This window comes from Osmia bicornis, chromosome 5 (assembly GCF_907164935.1).
Source record: "Osmia bicornis bicornis chromosome 5, iOsmBic2.1, whole genome shotgun sequence".
NCBI lineage: Eukaryota > Metazoa > Arthropoda > Insecta > Hymenoptera > Megachilidae > Osmia > Osmia bicornis.
In genome coordinates, this window is record NC_060220.1 from 10,997,420 (window position 1) to 11,015,335 (window position 17,916).

Below are 17,916 nucleotides of genomic sequence, written 5' to 3' on the forward strand. Positions count from 1 at the left end.
CATGAATAAAAAAGGAAATAATCCGTTCGCATTTGTGGATGAAGTTCGGAAAAATAATCACTCCCTATTTCTTTAAAAGTCAGTAATGTTATGTGTTTTATACGCTGATTACGAATATCGTTGACAATGCTATCCAACTGTCTTTACCAGCTGTTAACGGTTACATGGAAGTTTTGGATATATCATATTGAATGAATATCGTAGTGAAATTTCGCGACAACTTGATTTGCATTCCGCAAAATAGAAAATCCGAATATCCTGAAGTAATAGAATAAACGGATGTACGTTTATCTTGTCGCGTCGCCGCCACAAGAATTTGGAAGTAACAATGTTGTTGAAATAATTTCTTATTTTTTCGCGCAATAGTCGCCAATTTGTCGTTATGGTATTCGTAATCAGTGTATGAACAAACGTAAGAATACTTTTCTTTTTTAATCCAAAAAAAGGGGGGCTGAGTGGTTTTTCGAACTACACCCAAGTAAACCACGAACCATTGACGATGAAATTAATATATGTTATATGTATAATGTATATTATATAAAGAAATGAAATATTGCTTGTTATTTGGTACTTACGTCTGAACAGCAGCTCGTTCGGATAGAAAATGAACAAAATCTGTGTCTTCTAAAGGAAGACAGTTGGTGGGGCACATTTCACGATCGCATACAGAAACAATTTTCGCTGTGCGTCGTATAGATGCACAAATATCATCTAGTTCCTACATTATTAGAAGTTTGCCGACTGCTTCGAACGTAAAGAAGGACAGCGATTGAAAAAGAGGACGGAGCGAAAACAATCGACTGTATGTCTGTCGAACAATACTAATGCAACGACGAAAATTTTTTATTAATAATTTTTTTGGTTTCAAAGTGTTATCAACAGATTTGTGATATTTTTCTGATGAAAATAAGACCAAACCGGAAGTAAATCGGACTATTTTTTTTATTAATAACTTTAAATTGATGAGGTCAATCATTACTAGCCAATGAAAGTCAAATAAAACCGATTTCTTTCGTGTTGGTACTCATTTTAATCGGAATAAGCTGAACAATCCATTGATACTATTTTTTGGAAGATAAGACAGAAATTATTATAAATGTAATGTTTTTTACTGGATGGTGATTTGTTTTACCCGCGGCGTCCCTTTGGAATGCCTCTATCTCGTTTTCTCTCGTAATACGTATTCTCTTTCCTTTTTTATGACGGATTCGAAGCTCTGCTGGGTTCCAGGAAATTGTCAGTAGGGGAATGTCACGCAATTTTATCGGCCAGCGTAGGGGAAATGAGGGATCCGTTGCACACACCGCCGTTTTCTTAATTGTTTACACAAGCCAAGTCAGTAGATGTAGGTGTTTCGACCAATAATATATTACGGCTGCAAGTCGTGTGAGCAAAGGCGGGGCACGACCAATCCTACCCAAACTTTTGGCGACGGCCAAGTTACGAACGGCGAACAGCAGTCAGTTTCAATTAACACCTTGCAACGCTGCTATCCATTGAATTTTTTTTCAATATATTGTGTTGTGAGGTAAATTGTGAAAATTATAATTTTTTTTTTTTTTTGAATTTTTTTGTAATACTTGATAAATAAAGAAGAGGTTTTGCTTTCAGTAAGTAATTGTATTTGAAAACAAAAGGACTTCTGCTTTAAGCGACTTATTTGTATAAGAAGTTTGCTTGAAGCGACTAATTGTTACAAGAAGTCTGCTATAAGCGAGCATAAAAGAAGTCTGTTTTAAGCGACTGATTGTTAAAAGAAGTCTGCTATAAGCGACTGATTGATAAAAGAAGTCAGCTTGAAGCGACTTATTTATAAAACAAGTCTGCTTTAAGCGACTGATTGTTAAAACAAGTCTGCTATAAGCGACTTATTTATAAAAGAAGTCTGCTGGAAGCGACTTATTTATAAAAGAAGTCTGCTGGAAGCGACTTATTTATAAAAGAAGTCTGCTTTAAGCGACTGATTGTTAAAACAAGTCTGCTATAAGCGACTTATTTATAAAAGAAGTCTGCTTTCAGCGACTGATTGTTAAAACAAGTCTGCTTTCAGCGACTGATTGTTAAAACAAGTCAGCTTTAAGATCGATAAAACAAGTCTGCTGTACGCGGCTGATCGATAAAACAAATCTGCTGTACACGACTGATTGATAAAACAGGTCTGCTTAAGCGACTGATTGTGAAAATAATAAAAAAAGCGCGGGAAATCCTTTTTTTAATCCTTCATCTTCACTGAAACTAGGTACGTCTGATATATGAAAGTATGGGTAGACGTACAAAAAGTGCATCCCGTATGAGACAGAGCCGTGCAAATGAATCAGATGATGCCAAACAATTACGTCTTTCTAAAAAACCTAAAAGAACCGCAGAGGCACGGCGTCAAGAAAGTATTGATGAACGCCGTGCGAGATTGTCTGCACAGCAGAAATATGCTGTTTCGAAATTATCGCGGGAAACGGTCATTGAAAAAAAACGTCGGCTAAGCCAAATGTCTCATCGTTTAAAGAACGAATCTGCCGAGCAACGGTCACGTCGTATCGGATTAATCCGCCGGCGTGTAGCGAACGAATCTGCCGAGGCACGATCACGCCGATTGCGATTAATCCGCAGACGTTTAGCGAACGAATCTGCCAAGGCACGATCACGCCGATTCCGATTAATCCGTAGGCGTTTAGCTAACGAATCTGCCGAGGAACGATCACGCCGATTCCGATTAATCCGTAGGCGTTTAGCTAACGAATCTGCCGAGGAACGATCACGCCGATTCCGATTAATCCGTAGGCGTTTAGCTAACGAATCTGCCGAGGAACGATCACGCCGTTTACGATTAATCCGCAGACGTTTAGCGAACGAATCTGCTGAGGCACGATCACGCCGATTCCGAATCATCCGCAGACGTGTAGCGAAGGAATCTGCTGAGGCACGATCACGCCGATTGCGATTAATCCGCAGACGTTTAGCGAACGAATCTGCCGAGGCACGATCACGCCGATTGCGATTAATCCGCAAACGTTTAGCGAACGAATCTGCCGAGGCACGATCACGCCGATTCCGATTAATCCGTAGGCGTTTAGCTAACGAATCTGCCGAGGAACGATCACGCCGTTTACGATTAATCCGCAGACGTTTAGCGAACGAATCTACTGAGGAACGTTCTCAACGTCTAATGGTTATGAGAAATCGTACGCGAGAAATACTACGAAATGAACGTACCGAATCCTGAAATACGCGTTTAAGGAATATGCGTGAAGTAGCGAAAAATCGAAGAAAAGAACTTCTCCTTCAGGTAGACAACTTTAAATCTACTATTAATATTTTTGCTGATGTACCATGTGCAGTGTGTTACAAGACTTTATATCCGCAGCAACGTTACGCTTTGCACACGCAGCCTTTGTCTGGTCTAATTCCTGCAAATCTAATACAATCGGAGAAGATAACAACATGTTCTCGTTGCCTACATAATCTTAAAAAAAAAAAGTTCCATCTAAGGCATTCTGGAATAAAATGGAACTAATGTCTGTACCTCAGGAGATAGCAGATTTATCGGAAATCGAGAAACAATGTTGTGCAGAATAGTACCGTTTCTGAAAATCATGAAAATTCAAAATCGGTTCAGTCAGGATTGGTGCAAAGGTCAGGTAGTCCTATTTGCCCGCGATGTGTTTGAAGTAGCCGAGCAACTTCCACTTAGATTAAACGAAACCGGTATAATGATTGTAGTGGAAAGGCTCGAAAATTTGGAGCGACAAAGACAATTTGAAATAGACGTTGGGAAACTTCGAGTAGCTTTACAATGGCTATTACAAAATAATGCTTTGTACAAAGATGTGCGACCATGTTTTTCTAATATTACCAATAACATTTTGGAAATAGCTGATGTCGTTGAAGAGCCTTGTATTGTAAGAAACGAAATGGAAGTTGCAGAAAGAAATACTGATTCAAACAGTAGATTTGTGAATGTTGGACCGAATGTAGCTATTTTACGAGGGTCGTGCCATCAAGCTAGCGATCGCTTCAGTATTGAATCTCGCGGTAAGCAATGTACTGGCATAGCTGCAGTTGCTTGTGTTGCGTTTCATTTGCTCGACCCTAGTACGTGGTGTACTAGTGATGTCGATTATGTACTTTTAATAGGAGATAAATATTACCGTGATTGCATTGAAGCGCGAAGTAATCCTGACCCCAGAGAAGTCAATGTCGACTATTTAGCCGTTACCGAATTATTGCCACACATATCATTTAATAACAACAGAGTCAATATTAACATTGGTTATGAAATGGCTGTAAATGGTCATATTGATATTGATAATAGCGATAAAGGATTTCCAAATTTAAAGAACGCTTTGATTACGTTTTTCCAACAGTATACGTACGGAATTCTTACTGCCAATTTTACATCAGTCGCTGTATCATGCGGTAACCAGTCGGAAAGTACGTACTATTGGTTGTTTGATTCCCATGCAAGAGGTCCAAAAGGATATAAAGCATCGTCACGGGGCGTCTCATGCTTTCTGAAATGCACTAATATTGGCCTATTAAAAGTTAGCCCCCCACTTGTAAAATAATTAAAATTTGACAATTGTGCTGACTTGTGCTAGGTTTGTGCTACATTGTGCTCGAATATTAAAATCGTAATATGAAAAATACGATGGAAAAATGAAAAAAAACATTTTTTAGGCCAGCCCCCCACTTTCCATGTATTTCAATTTTTCCAATTGTGCTAAGTTGTGCTAAGTTGTGCTAACATTGTGCTAAAACACCGCTCTCAAAAAATGATTTAAAAAAATCTTACGATAAAAAAGACATTTCTAGTAAGTTGGAACATATTTAATATTATTATCCGTATGCTTTGTCTGATAAATACAATATTGTATATTTGAGTTGTGCTAGATTAGCACAACCTAGCACAACTTTCAATTCCTCCGGAACATCGATATAAATGGCACTTTACTCTTGTTCGCGATGCGTCGCGCTACAGTTTTCCATCCAAAATATGCATTTGCAATCATCTGAGGGACATAATATTGTATATTTGAGTTGTGCTAGATTAGCACAACCTAGCACAACTTTCAATTCCTCCGGAACATCGATATGAATGGCACTTTACTCTTGTTCGCGATGCGTCGCGCTACAGTTTTCCATCCAAAATATGCATTTGCAATCATCTGAGGGACATAATATTGTATATTTGAGTTGTGCTAGATTAGCACAACCTAGCACAACTTTCAATTCCTCCGGAACATCGATATGAATGGCACTTTACTCTTGTTCGCGATGCGTCGCGCTACAGTTTTCCATCCAAAATATGCATTTGCAATCATCTGAGAGACATAATATTGTATAATTTGTAATATATGTAATCAATTGACTTACCTGATATTAATCATTTAGAAGATATTTCTTCTTTATGTGCTTGTTTTGTGCATATGCGCTGTTCCACTGCGACGTGCTGGAAGTCATTGAATCGGTTTCTTGTTTTTCTTTACTTTTTATTTTTTTTACTTTTTTGGTCTTTTTGTATCTATTTATTTACATTACTTTAAAAGTATAAATTATGTAAATGAAGGTGAAATTAATGTATAATGTCAAATGAAATAAGGTTATTATATATATTATTTACATTATATAACTTGTAAGCGTAGAAACCGCGATATGGAATCTTCTCGAAGATTCGGGGATATCCCCACCACCGAAATAGGCAATAGGCATATATAGGTAACGGTCCGCGGACTAGAGACAGAGATTAGTCGCAGATTAAAACGAGATTAGACCGAGACAACCGATTTAGATAAACGGCGTGGTTTCGCGACTGTGATATAATAAAGTTAATTATATTATTAAAACGCCCAGTTAACGAACATTACGGTGAGAGCATTTATTTTATTTTTCTCTCGCCTACAAACTTGTAATTTTTAAAAGTTTTACAATTTTAGTTTTTAATTTATTTTTGTATATAAACAAACTGCTGGATTTATGATGGTGTCTTCATTAACAGATCTACATTTTTTCAATAAATCATCGAAAAGCATCCATTTGTCAGTATACAGAGCATAAGCCGTGTAATGTCCAGCGGAATTTTTATTGCGTCCTCCGTTATAATGTATAACACCAGTCAAAGAAAATGTTGAATTATGAAGCATGAGCATTTTCGGAAAAATTTTTAACGCTACTTTGCTGTCTTCGTCTCCAATGCATTCAATAAGTAAGTGCGAATGATAGTTTTTCCTTATATCTACGTTTTCGCCACATTCTTTACATTTTTTATGATTATGAGTTATATAATCTTGAATAGCCTGGGCAACAGCGACGTATCCACGTGATTGAATTATTTGAAAATCGAGATTTATAAGGATCACGTTCCTAGTTATAAGTGGGCGCTAGTTTCCTGCGTGCATTTTCAGGAGGTTTCATTCCTTGCTTGAGCTTAGCACAGTATAGACGTCCTTCTAAGCTTTTAAAATAAATATCATAGTGAAAATTGAATTACTGACTTTTATTAAACTAATCCCATAATCCAATAGATTATTTGGGATGCGCTAGTGGAATTCGACCGAGTGATAACAATATTGCGTCCGTGATCAACTACCCGGTACCACGGAACGCGAAGCAAGTACTGCAATTTGTATCGTTGGCGAGTTATTTTCGACGCTTCATTCAGGGATTCTCGATTATCGCGAAACCGTTATACGATCTAGTAAGGAAAGGGGCACAGTTCAAGTTCGGGACCGCGGAAAACGAAGCTTTCGAGACGCTGAAAACTCATTTATCAAGCAAGCCGATTCTAACCATATACTCCCCAAAAGCAGAAACAGAATTGCATTGTGACGCAAGCGCTTCAGGTTTCGGCGCGATTCTTTTACAGAAACAAACTGATGGGGCTTTTAGGCCAATTTCATATTTTAGCCAGCGAACGACAACCACAGAATCGAAATATCATAGCTTTGAGTTGGAATGTCTCGCAGTTGTAAAGGCAGTCAAGCGATTCCACGTATATTTAAGCGGAATGCGTTTCAAAATAATGACAGATTGTGATAGTTTTCGTCTAACCTTGAGTAAGCAAAATATAAACCCTCGTATCTCTCGCTGGGCCATGTTTTTGCAAGATTACGATTACGAGATACAACATCGGCCGGGAGAAAGAATGCAACACGTGGATGCATTAAGTAGATGTCACAGCGTACTGGTAATTATGGGAAACACATTCGAGCAAACGTTAGCGATATGTCAGGACCGGGATGAAGAAATCAGTAAAATACGAGAGAAATTAGAAAAAACGGAATTGAAAGACTTTGAATTGCGCGACGGATTAGTATACAGGAAAAATAAGATGAAGAAGCTACTTTTTTATGTACCGCGTCGAATGGAAAATAATGTGATACGCACATGTCACGACGATTTAGGACATGTAGGATTCGATAAGGTTATCAATAATATAACGAAACTATACTGGTTTCCGAAACTACATGCTAAGGTTAGGGAACACATAGATAATTGTCTTCGTTGTATTGAATTTTCACCACTTAGTGGAAAGAAAGAGGGTTACTTACATAGCATAAGAAAAGGCAATATACCGTTCCAAACTATTCATCTCGATCACATGGGACCGTTGGAAAAGACCGGGAAGGGATATAGACATTTATTTACGGTAATTGATGCTTTCACGAAGTATATTAAATTGTATCCGTGTAAAACTACAAAATCGGAAGAAGTAATGAAGCACCTTCGAGAATATTTTAAGGCATATAGTAAAACCAGACGGGTAATTTCGGACAGGGGAACGGCTTTCACCTCTAAGATATTTAAGGAGTATTTAGAGAACGAGAGAATTGAGCACGTTTTAATTGCGGTCGAGACTCCGCGCGCAAATGGGCAAATTGAGCGATACAATAGAACAATAACGCCAATGCTAGCCAAACTATGCGAAGTGCCAGAAAAATGGGACCGGGTATTAGATCAGGTAGAGTTTGCCCTCAATAACACTGTCTGCCGGACTACAGGAGAAACCCCGAGTAGATTATTATTCGGAATCAATCAGACCGGGGAAGTAAAAGATCATGTTCGACTTGTATTAGAGCAAATTTCGGATAAGGAAAGGGACTTGGAAACAATACGGGAAAACGCGGTAGATAAGATCACTAAAAATCAGGAAGCGAATGAAAATTATTACAATAGTAAAAGAAAGGACGCTTTAGTATATAAGGAGGGTGATTACGTAATGATCCGTAACATTGATACGTCCGCAGGCATTAATAAGAAGCTGTTACCGAAATTCAAAGGGCCGTACCAAGTGAAGAAGGCTCTTGATTGTGATCGATACGTTATCGAAGACATTGATGGCTTCCAGATAACCCAAATGCCGTATAAAGGAGTTGTAGCCGTAGATAATATGAAACCGTATATAGCTTAGTAAATTATCTGTAATTTCGTGTAATTTTATATTATATTTACCAGGTAGCGTCATAAACTTAAGAATAAGTCTGGTAGGAGGCATGTATAAGTATTTTGTATAAGTGTACGATCGATGTAAAAAAAAAAAGGTGTCGTGATTAAACATATCTATTATATTAGGTTAGCCGGGACGGCTAAAATTTCAGGTATGGCCGAACTGTAGGCAATAAAGTATTGTTAGTACTGGCGGCCAGATGTCCGACAGCCGAACCGACCGGGATTATGACTCGGACATGATGTCGGCTATTTTTTTCTTCGCAAGTACGGAAACGAATTTTCGGCCACAATAGGGCAGTAAGATCCGAAATAGCCGCACCATAAACCTGGTCTCCGTGGCGAAACGCTTGGATCAACGCGCCTAGCGAATTTCCCCTCAAACGGCTGGATTGGGAGGGAAATGTCATGGGCCTTAGGGAACACCTAATTGGCGGAGGCAAGAAACGCCTATTATCGGCTAGGCTTAAAACCTTGTACGCGAACGGAAAATGGCATGTTTTGACTAAGATTCGAAGAGAACCGGATCGGGAACGATCAGGGAATATTAATAAAGATCTACAACTGCGTACTCAGAGTGATTTCTGTTACCTCCGAATCCCTCATCCGCTCATTATCATCCTACACTTAATAGTATTCGATGTCTTAATATTCAACAGAAAGACTTATTGAAATCAGTTTCCGCAGTAATTGAGAAAGATATAAAAGAAAATGATAATGAAAATAGGGAACAAATGTTGCTTTTTATTACCGGAGGAGCTGGTAGCGGTAAGTCGTTTATTTTAAAATTACTTGCTGAACATGTTAAACGCTGCTATAATCCTACAGTTGATACGATGATAAAACCATCTTTCATTGAAGTAGCTTCTTTGACTGGCGTCGCCGCCCGTCAAATATTAGGGAAAACTCTGCATTCCATGTTCTCCTTGCCTATTAAAAAAGGTACTGCAATGACGTATCGGCGACTGACAGGACAAAGACTGGAACAGGAGAGACGAAAGTGGCGTCATACAACGTGGTTGATTATTGACGAGATATCAATGGTATCTTATGAGAATTTGCGAATAATTCATTTAAGATTGCAAGAATTGAAAAGCAGTGATAAACTATTTGGCGGCGTAAATGTACTTCTCTTCGGCGATATAATGCAGTTGCCCCCAGTAAAAGGACACTGGTGTTTTGAACAGCCACATTGGTGTACTGCAGAAATTAATTTATGGCACCAATTTTCATTCTGCGAACTCACCATTAATATGCGACAAAGAGATGACGTTGAGTTTATCGACTTACTGAATAACCTTCGGTTTGGAGAAGTGACAACTTCTCAACTACAAATACTATGCGAACGAAGAAGAGTTCCCCTAACCGGAGAGTTCGAGGATGGTGCAGCAGTAAGAATATTCCCAACGATAAAATTAGTGGATGAATATAACACAAAAATGACAGATGAATTAGCAAAATCACGTCGAATGTACGTCATTGATTCAATAGACGAGTCCCGTGAGGCGGCTATGTGAACCTGGCACCCGACTTTTAAAAAATTAACTTTTTTTTTCATAAAACGGTAGTATATCGTTTGTAGTTGATTGCAGTAAAAATATTTTCGTTTGTAGTTGGATCAATTAATAAATAAACAAAATTGAAAAATTGACCAGCACCCGACATTGAGATATTTCAAATCGGTTTTTTGCATATGATAGGGAATCGTTTGTAGTTGATTGTAGTGAAAAAAGTTTCGTTTGTAGTTGAATAGTTTAAAAGTTATGAGCAATTGTTTATCCGCACAAGAGGTAACTTCGTCAATTTTGAAGATTTTTGAAATCGGTCTTTTCCATGTGATTCAGAGTCGTTTGTAGTTGTTTGTAGTGAAAAGAGTTTCGTTTGTAGTTGAATAGTTTAAAAGTTACAGCCGATTGTTTATACTCCGAAGAGGTAACTTTCTCAATTTTTAATATTTTTCAAATCTTCCTTTTCCATCTGATAGGGAATCGTTTGTAGTTGTTTGTAGTGAAAAAAGTTTCGTTTGTAGTTGAATAGTTTAAAAGTTATAGGTGATTGTTTATACCCATCAGCCAACCCCGTTAATTTTTAATATTTTTCAAATCCGTTTTTTCCATGTGATAGGGAATCGTTCGTAGTTGTTTGTAGTGAAAAGAGTTTCGTTTGTAGTTGCATAGTTTAAAAGTTATAGGTCATTGTTTATACCCATCAGCCAACTTCGTCAATTTTTAATATTTTTCAAATCTTTCTTTTCCATCTGATAGGGAATCGTTTGTAGTTGATTGTAGTGAAAAAAGTTTCGTTTGTAGTTGAATAGTTTAAAAGTTATAGGTGATTGTTTATACCCATCAGCCAACCCCGTTAATTTTTAATATTTTTCAAATCCGTTTTTTCCATGTGATAGGGAATCATTCGTAGTTGTTTGTAGTGAAAAGAGTTTCGTTTGTAGTTGCATAGTTTAAAAGTTATAGGTCATTGTTTATACCCATCAGCCAACTTCGTCAATTTTTAATATTTTTCAAATCTTTCTTTTCCATCTGATAGGGAATCGTTTGTAGTTGTTTGTAGTGAAAAAAGTTTCGTGGGTACCCCATAGGTGTGGGTACTGGAATAATATATAAACTGACATAAAATAATTTGTAACGAAAATACAACCTAGTTCTAAATACACTGAATAATATGAAATACTTTCTATTTTCTTATTGTAATAATTTCTATTACATTTATACCAACATTCCATAACTGGTAATAATAAAAGCTATTTAATCGTTAAATAGTATACTAAATACATTTCAATCTTTTCGGAGGCGGTGCAAAATTAAACATTATCGAATAAATGATGCTGTCAATAACGATTTGATCGCGGTATGGCGAACTTGGTAATTAATAATTATTTTATATTTTATTTTATTTTGTACTTTTTAGTGCATTTTGTTAATGTAGAACGAGGTTTTATTAGTAATTGTCACGTAATTGTGGAAACGAAATAGAAGTTATTTTATACTTTTTAGTGCATCTCGAAGTTTGTTGTAGTTTGTTGATAGAAATTATTTTATTTCACACTTTTTAGAGGAATGTACGGAATTGGTCGGATATCGTAAGGTGGTTTATTGTTATTATTGGTTAATTGATAAAAGAGAACAATGTGAATAATATTGTTTTTAATATTTTTATTTTTTGTTTAAGTTTGATAAGATGCAGGGTTGAAATAAAATGTGGATTATTTATGTACAGTGCACTGCCAAAGTATTCGTCCACCTTTGAAAACAGAATACCTCGCTTAAAAGTGTAGCAAATGACTGAAGGTTTCTCGATAAGCTATAAAAATTAATTTACTAAGATATGTACCTTTGTCGTTTTTAAAAATAAAAATGTGCCGCAATGGGGAAAGAAATAGTAAAAGGCAACTTTTTAACTTGTTAATCTGAACCTGTAACGAAAATTTGAAATATGACATTTGTAAATTTAAATATGTTATGTGTATCCTGAAAAATCGATTAAGATCGGTCAACGCATTTAAAAGTTATATGTAATTGAAATCTCCGAAAATCGCGACTTTTCATGTAAGAACTGACTTAATCACGATCTTAGCTGAAAAGTCGCGATTTTCAGAGATTTCAATTACTTATAACTTTTAAATGCGTTGAACGATCTCGATGAATTTTTCAGGATACACATAACATTTAAATTTACAAATGTCATATTTTAAATTTTCGTTACAAGTTGAAATAAAAAAATAATAAATTGTCTTTTATTATTTCTTTCTCGATTTCAGCAAATTTTAATTTTTTAAAACGACAAAGGCATAGATCTTAGTAAATTAATTTTTGTAGCTTCTCGAGAATCCTTAAGTTATTTAGTGCAGTTTTAAGGGAGGTATTGTGTTTTAAAAGTTGGACGAATACTTTTACGGTCCACTGTATGTATATATGAAAAGGTAACTTACATAACTAAATGAAATTATAATACATACTAACAATGATTGTTTTTAAAAGAATTATTTATTTAGGCAAATGAAATATAATATTTATTTGGCGGCCCCCCCCTGCCGCCTCTGCCGCCTCGTCCTCCTCCCCTCGGGAATCTCCCGCGATAGGGTTTTCTTCTTGTTCCCGCAGCCGTTCCTCGTTCTGTAATGTAAAGTTTGAACAATTATGTATTTTAGAATTAAAGTTTTATTTATGACGCAAATTGGTTAATTGAGCCGTTTATTTTGAAAGTGGCCTAACTCCATTCTTGATAAGAAAACGCATATTATTCACTTAATAATTGCCACTATTTTAATAGGAACTATAAATTTAACACCCTTAGATACACTTAGGCAGTATGATTCATTAGTGTCCTATACGTGTATTTTTAAATTCATTGAAACGCAAACCCTTAAATATCTCGATTTGAAGATAAATGGACTTAGGCCACTTTCAATATAAACGGCTCAATTATTTGTTTGATGGGAACTCTGATACTTACTACGTGGCGCCTTTTCCTCCTCCTCCTCCTCCTGCTCCTGCTCCTGCTCCTTTCCGTTCTTCTTGGAGGTTGTTGCCGCAGTTGACGTAGAAATTTGCTGCAGCTGCTGGTGCAGCACCGTTATTTGGTGGTGCAGTACCTGCTGCTGCCTCTCCTGCTCTACGCGTTTTCTCTCCTGCTCTGCGCGTTCTCTCTCCCGCTGCTCCCGCTGCTCCTGCAGTTGCTGCTGCAGTTGCAGCATCATATTCATCATTGTTTGTTCTGAAAAAAAAGGGGAAATATATACCTTACATCCATATTTTTGAATCATGCAGTATATTCATTGTCAATTAAAGTTGACATTATACTTACGGTTATTTTGTTGTTCCTCATCCATCTGTTTATGAAAAAAAGAAGAAAAAGAAAATATTATTAATTAAAGAAAAATAATCGGAATTTGTGGGTGAAGTTCCGAAAAGCACTGACCGTCTATTTTTTTGAAAGTTAGTATTGTTACGTTTTTTTAATACGCTAATTACGAATATCATAGTAAAAAATTGGTGACTATTTAACCATCGTAAGGCGGCCGGCAACGCTTTCGCGAAATAATAACAAATTCTTTAAACAACATTATTATTTGCAAATTCTTGTGACGGCGACGTGTCATCAAATTAAAGATAAAGTGGCTCCCAAAAGTCTGCGTACAGCATTTAAAAGAGAATACCTCATTTACAATTTGACGAAATGACTTGAGGTTTATTGACAAGCTATAAAAATTAATTTTCTGAAATATTTGCTTTTGTCGTTTTAAAAAATGACAATTTGTTGAAATCGTGAAAGAAAAATTTTTAATATTTCAATTTTTTTATGTGAGCCTATAATGAAAATTTAAAATATTTCTTTCGTAGATTCTAATAAGTTATGTGTATGCTGAAAATTTCATCGAGATCGGTAAATGCAGTTAGAAGGTCGAAAAAATTAAAATTCCCGAAAATTGCAACAAACGAAAGACATATTTTAAATTTTCATTATAGGCTCACATAAAAAAGTTGAAATATTACCCTTCACTATTTTCTTTCACGATTTCAACAAATTGTAATTTTTTAAAACGACATAAGCACATACAGCTTCTCGAAAAACGTCAAGTTATTTAGTCCAACTGTAAATTAGGTATTCGGTTTTAACACGTTGACTGCCGCAGTGAAAATGGGCATTTGTTACGAAGTTGTAATTATTAAGAATAGGAATAATTAATTTTCAAATTTCAAATGTCAAGCTTTTAATTTTATACTTTACATTATTAGTATAATAACAATACTATTGTAAATAATATTTTTCTATCTTTTTCATTTAGTTATTGGAGTGCGTGTAATTTGCGATGCCGGTCACCGGTAACCCCCTCGGCAGTCAACGTGTAAACTGTGTGCGCACACTTGTTGGACTCACTGTACGTTTAATTTTGTAACGCGTCGCCGCCATAAGAATTAACAAATAATAATGTTGTTGAAAGAATTAGTTATTATTTCGGAAAAGCGTTGCTGGCCGCCTTACGATGCCCAAATAGTCCCCAACTTTTCACTATGATATTCGTAATCAGCGTATAAAACAAACGTAAGAATTGTATGTTTTAAAAAAAATCGAGGGTGAGTGGTTTCCATAAGTACACATATTTCGGATAAAATAAAATTTTCACTTACGGTAAAATTCTATTCTGACACTTCACAAGTTTCTGCGACTACTGACGCAGGAATGGTCTTCTGAATTTCCCTAAAAGCTGATCAGGCCCACTTTTCCTGTTATGTGAAAAAGCAAGCGAAGCCTTTTTTTTTATTTGTTTTATTATTAGCGACCAATTAGTAAAGAAACTGACGAGGTTTACTTGCAGGGACAAGTTTGAAAAATCACGCTCGCTACATTCCTTGCAGAATAACCGTAAAGAATATGTTTTTTTTTCAATAACGATAGTTATTAACAATAAGAAGTTACATACATTTTTGTAAATGAAATTATGGTGGAAAGATGTACGAGATGTGAAAAGTTTCATCGCAATCGGTGTATTCCTTATAGAGTAGCGGTATAGAATCGGATATTGCAATAACAATAGTTATTATTATTATATGTCTATGCATACTGGATTTCGATCGACGCGATATGTGTATAGAAACAGTAGAGAATCGGCGACTGCATGCTGACTCATACACCAGTAGAGACACGTAGGCATACATACGTAGAATTCAATGTAGTAGTAACAATAGTTTTTCACAAATATCTCGGAAAGTAAAACTTTCCGTTAATTATGTATAATGAAAAAGTTGTTCAGAATCATGTCCCCGACAACATATTGAAAGGTCATTGAAATCGTCCAATCTTGACATTAAAAACTGCCTGTATTTTACAATAACAATGAAAAACTGAAAAATTTTTTTTCAATGGGACCAACCGGAAGACATACCCTACAAGATGTAAAAGGTTTCGTTCCGATTGGTATATCCATCTCGGAGTAATCGGTGGACACACAAAAAAAAAAAAAAAAAATACATACTGATCGAATTGAGTAACCTCCTCCTTTTCGAAGTCGGTTAAAAATATAAACCAGTTAAAATATAAATTTGACTTTGCCCACCATCCACCACAAGCTCCAATTCCATGATATTAAACCAAATGAAACTTTTAATTAAAAACTTCGTTGTAAACTACAATGTGTTGTAAAGATGCATCAATTTGATTTGTTGAAAAATTTGTTGCGCACGATCCGCGATTATCTCATGAAACCCTTGACCCCCTCCGCAGTCCTAAACCGTAAGAGATTGACATGCGCAGTAAATTTTTACAGAGAAAGTAATCAAAGAAAAAGCAGGTGCAGCACTTTCAATGATGACGTAATTAGTTTTTATGTATCCCGTAAAAAGTGTCCCTTAATAAGGGTTTTACTATACTATCATTGTAAGAGTACACATATAATATTTTTCTGCCTTGTTTTGGAGCATGCATACAACGTCTCAGCGTCACTCACGGACATGTTTCTGCGTTATAATATGATGATGATTATTACCAAAAAACACAAGAACATTAATATATATATATATAATATTAATAAAAATTTAGGTGAAAAAGTAATCTTTGGTGTAATCTATAATTAACATGTTCTCACACTTCATAGAAACAATTCTCAGAACTTCCCTCGATTATACTCGATTAATTTATTATGCTAATTAATAATCATTCTTAAATATCTTTTTAGGTTTTCCACAACGTGCAACAATAAATTCAAACTAAAAAAGAAAAATTTTGGCCAAGGAAAATGCTGTTCAGAATCACAGCAGCTACCCACCATTTGCAGGACTAACAGGCGTTCTGGGACACCGTATATTTTATATCTGTCAAATGATATTTTTCTATCGTTTCTTGTACATTTTAGATATATAAAATTAATAACATTATTTGTATATACTTGTATATTGTCTGAATAAAAAAATATTATTATTATTATTATTATTATTATTATTATTCTTATTATTATTATTATTATTATTATTATTATCATTGTTACGTTGTGCGTGCGACGGCGCAACGTAAAAAGGAAAGAAAAAGAAGAGTGTAAAGAATGAATTTCAATTAGATAGTTGAAATACAATTTCCTATTCCTTCTCCCCTATTCTGACGCGATGGTTGGTAATCGCTGCCACCAACCAGTCTTGAGCGGGTTAGCTCTCGTCGATTAAAATACGAAAGACAAATTATTAAGATGTTAGGTTAGAGAAATTAAATTATTAGCCTTCTGTTGGGTTCGTACAACGCTTTAGGTCCCGTACGGGTGCCTCCTTGAATCTGTATATGTTGGTAGGCGTGTTTTAACTGAAAGGTGTTAGGTCTGTTTGAAATGAATTTTGAAACTGTTTAAGTAAATGAAACTGGTTTAATTTTGAATAAAAGTCAAGTAAATAACAAAATACAAAGATGCCAAAATTGGGATCTGAATAAATTTGGAAAACTCGTTAATATTGAAAATACCAGTTCATGCAAGTTTTTAACAAAGGTAAAGATGCTTAATATTAATTAACAAAAATATGATAATATGCAAACGCTCTGATATCACAATTGAAACTATATGAGTGTTCTACCGGTCACGTGAATGATTATTACTACCTCGTTTTCCTTCAATATAAATTTGAATTAACGTGAAATTGGCGGTATTTCGCCCGTGAGGGTACACCCCAGCCTGAGGTACTCTCGTAACCCTCGAAACGGCTGGACTAAGGTGCCCCCTTTTTAATACAAGAAATTGGAAAACGAAATCGCAATAATCGGAAAATAAATAGATTTTTAGTCGATACCTCGTTTGATGGAACGATCTGACCTGAGATACTCTCGTACCCTGAAGGGCTGGACCAGATCGCCCGTTTTGCCAATGTATAAACGTCGTGTTCGAAAAATGTAATAAGATCGACTTACCGATACGCTGTATACTAAAATCCAAGATTTATAAATTCGGTTGTTGTTTCGCTTTGTGTATTCGCTTGATGATCTGAAACACCAAAGAACTGTAAGATTTTCGATCACTGCACTTGTCGCGGCGGAAACGAATTATCGGACGAGGACGTCGACGAGAGACAACGAATTACGAAAATAATTAATATTTAATTACACGAAGTGAAGTTAATACGGAAAAATTACGCGAGCAACGATTTAAAAACAGAAAGAAAAGATAGAAAATTTATGTGGAGGGAAGGTTTTACGTGCGCGTCTATAAATCCTTGTTAAGAAACGGATGACTTCAACTACCACGGCACTCTGCCTCGCTACGCGGAGGTCTTTACCGCAGAGGAAAACTATCACGAATTCCGAACAACTCTGTCTCTCGGACACACGGGCTCCCAATCACGTACCTAAACGATTGATCGATCAAGAGTGAGGAATTTTACGCGAGATCGACGGTCGAAGGGCCCGTCGCGCGATCATCGTCCTTGGAGGGGACGGTTTGACGAATCGTGGTACGTTTTCGGTAGTGTCGCGTGCCCGGTGATTGGC

General features: G+C 36.1%; 1 protein-coding gene across 3 annotated transcripts; it reads right to left on the bottom strand.

The window, feature by feature from the left end:
• Positions 1–12,421: 12,421 nt before the first annotated feature.
• Positions 12,422–17,742, bottom strand: LOC114882250 (ataxin-8-like). 3 transcript variants are annotated; one of them, XM_046285622.1, is made up of 4 exons: positions 17,341–17,742; positions 13,261–13,285; positions 12,910–13,170; positions 12,422–12,569 (listed from the first exon to the last, which is right to left on the bottom strand). In XM_046285622.1, exons 2-4 carry the CDS (start codon positions 13,283–13,285, stop codon positions 12,445–12,447), a joined length of 411 nt encoding a protein of 136 aa, XP_046141578.1. In that variant the 5' UTR covers positions 17,341–17,742; the 3' UTR covers positions 12,422–12,444. The 3 variants fall into 3 exon arrangements, with proteins under 3 accessions (XP_046141578.1, XP_046141577.1, XP_046141576.1); XM_046285621.1 differs by lacking the exon at positions 17,341–17,742 and adding an exon at positions 14,586–14,776; XM_046285620.1 differs by lacking the exon at positions 17,341–17,742 and having other exon boundaries at positions 13,261–13,672.
• Between the last annotated feature and the right edge of the window lie 174 nt (positions 17,743–17,916).

What these genes read in the sequence shown, in the direction of transcription:
- LOC114882250 (XM_046285622.1), bottom strand. Translation starts at nt 13,285, where the DNA reads ATGGATGAGGAACAACAAAATAACC. An exon ending in TGAGGAACAACAAAATAACC is followed by an intron (nt 13,171 to 13,260) that starts GTAAGTATAATG and finishes CTTTTTTTTCAG; the next exon opens with AACAAACAATGATGAATATG. An exon ending in GGAGGAAAAGGCGCCACGTA is followed by an intron (nt 12,570 to 12,909) that starts GTAAGTATCAGA and finishes TTTACATTACAG; the next exon opens with AACGAGGAACGGCTGCGGGA.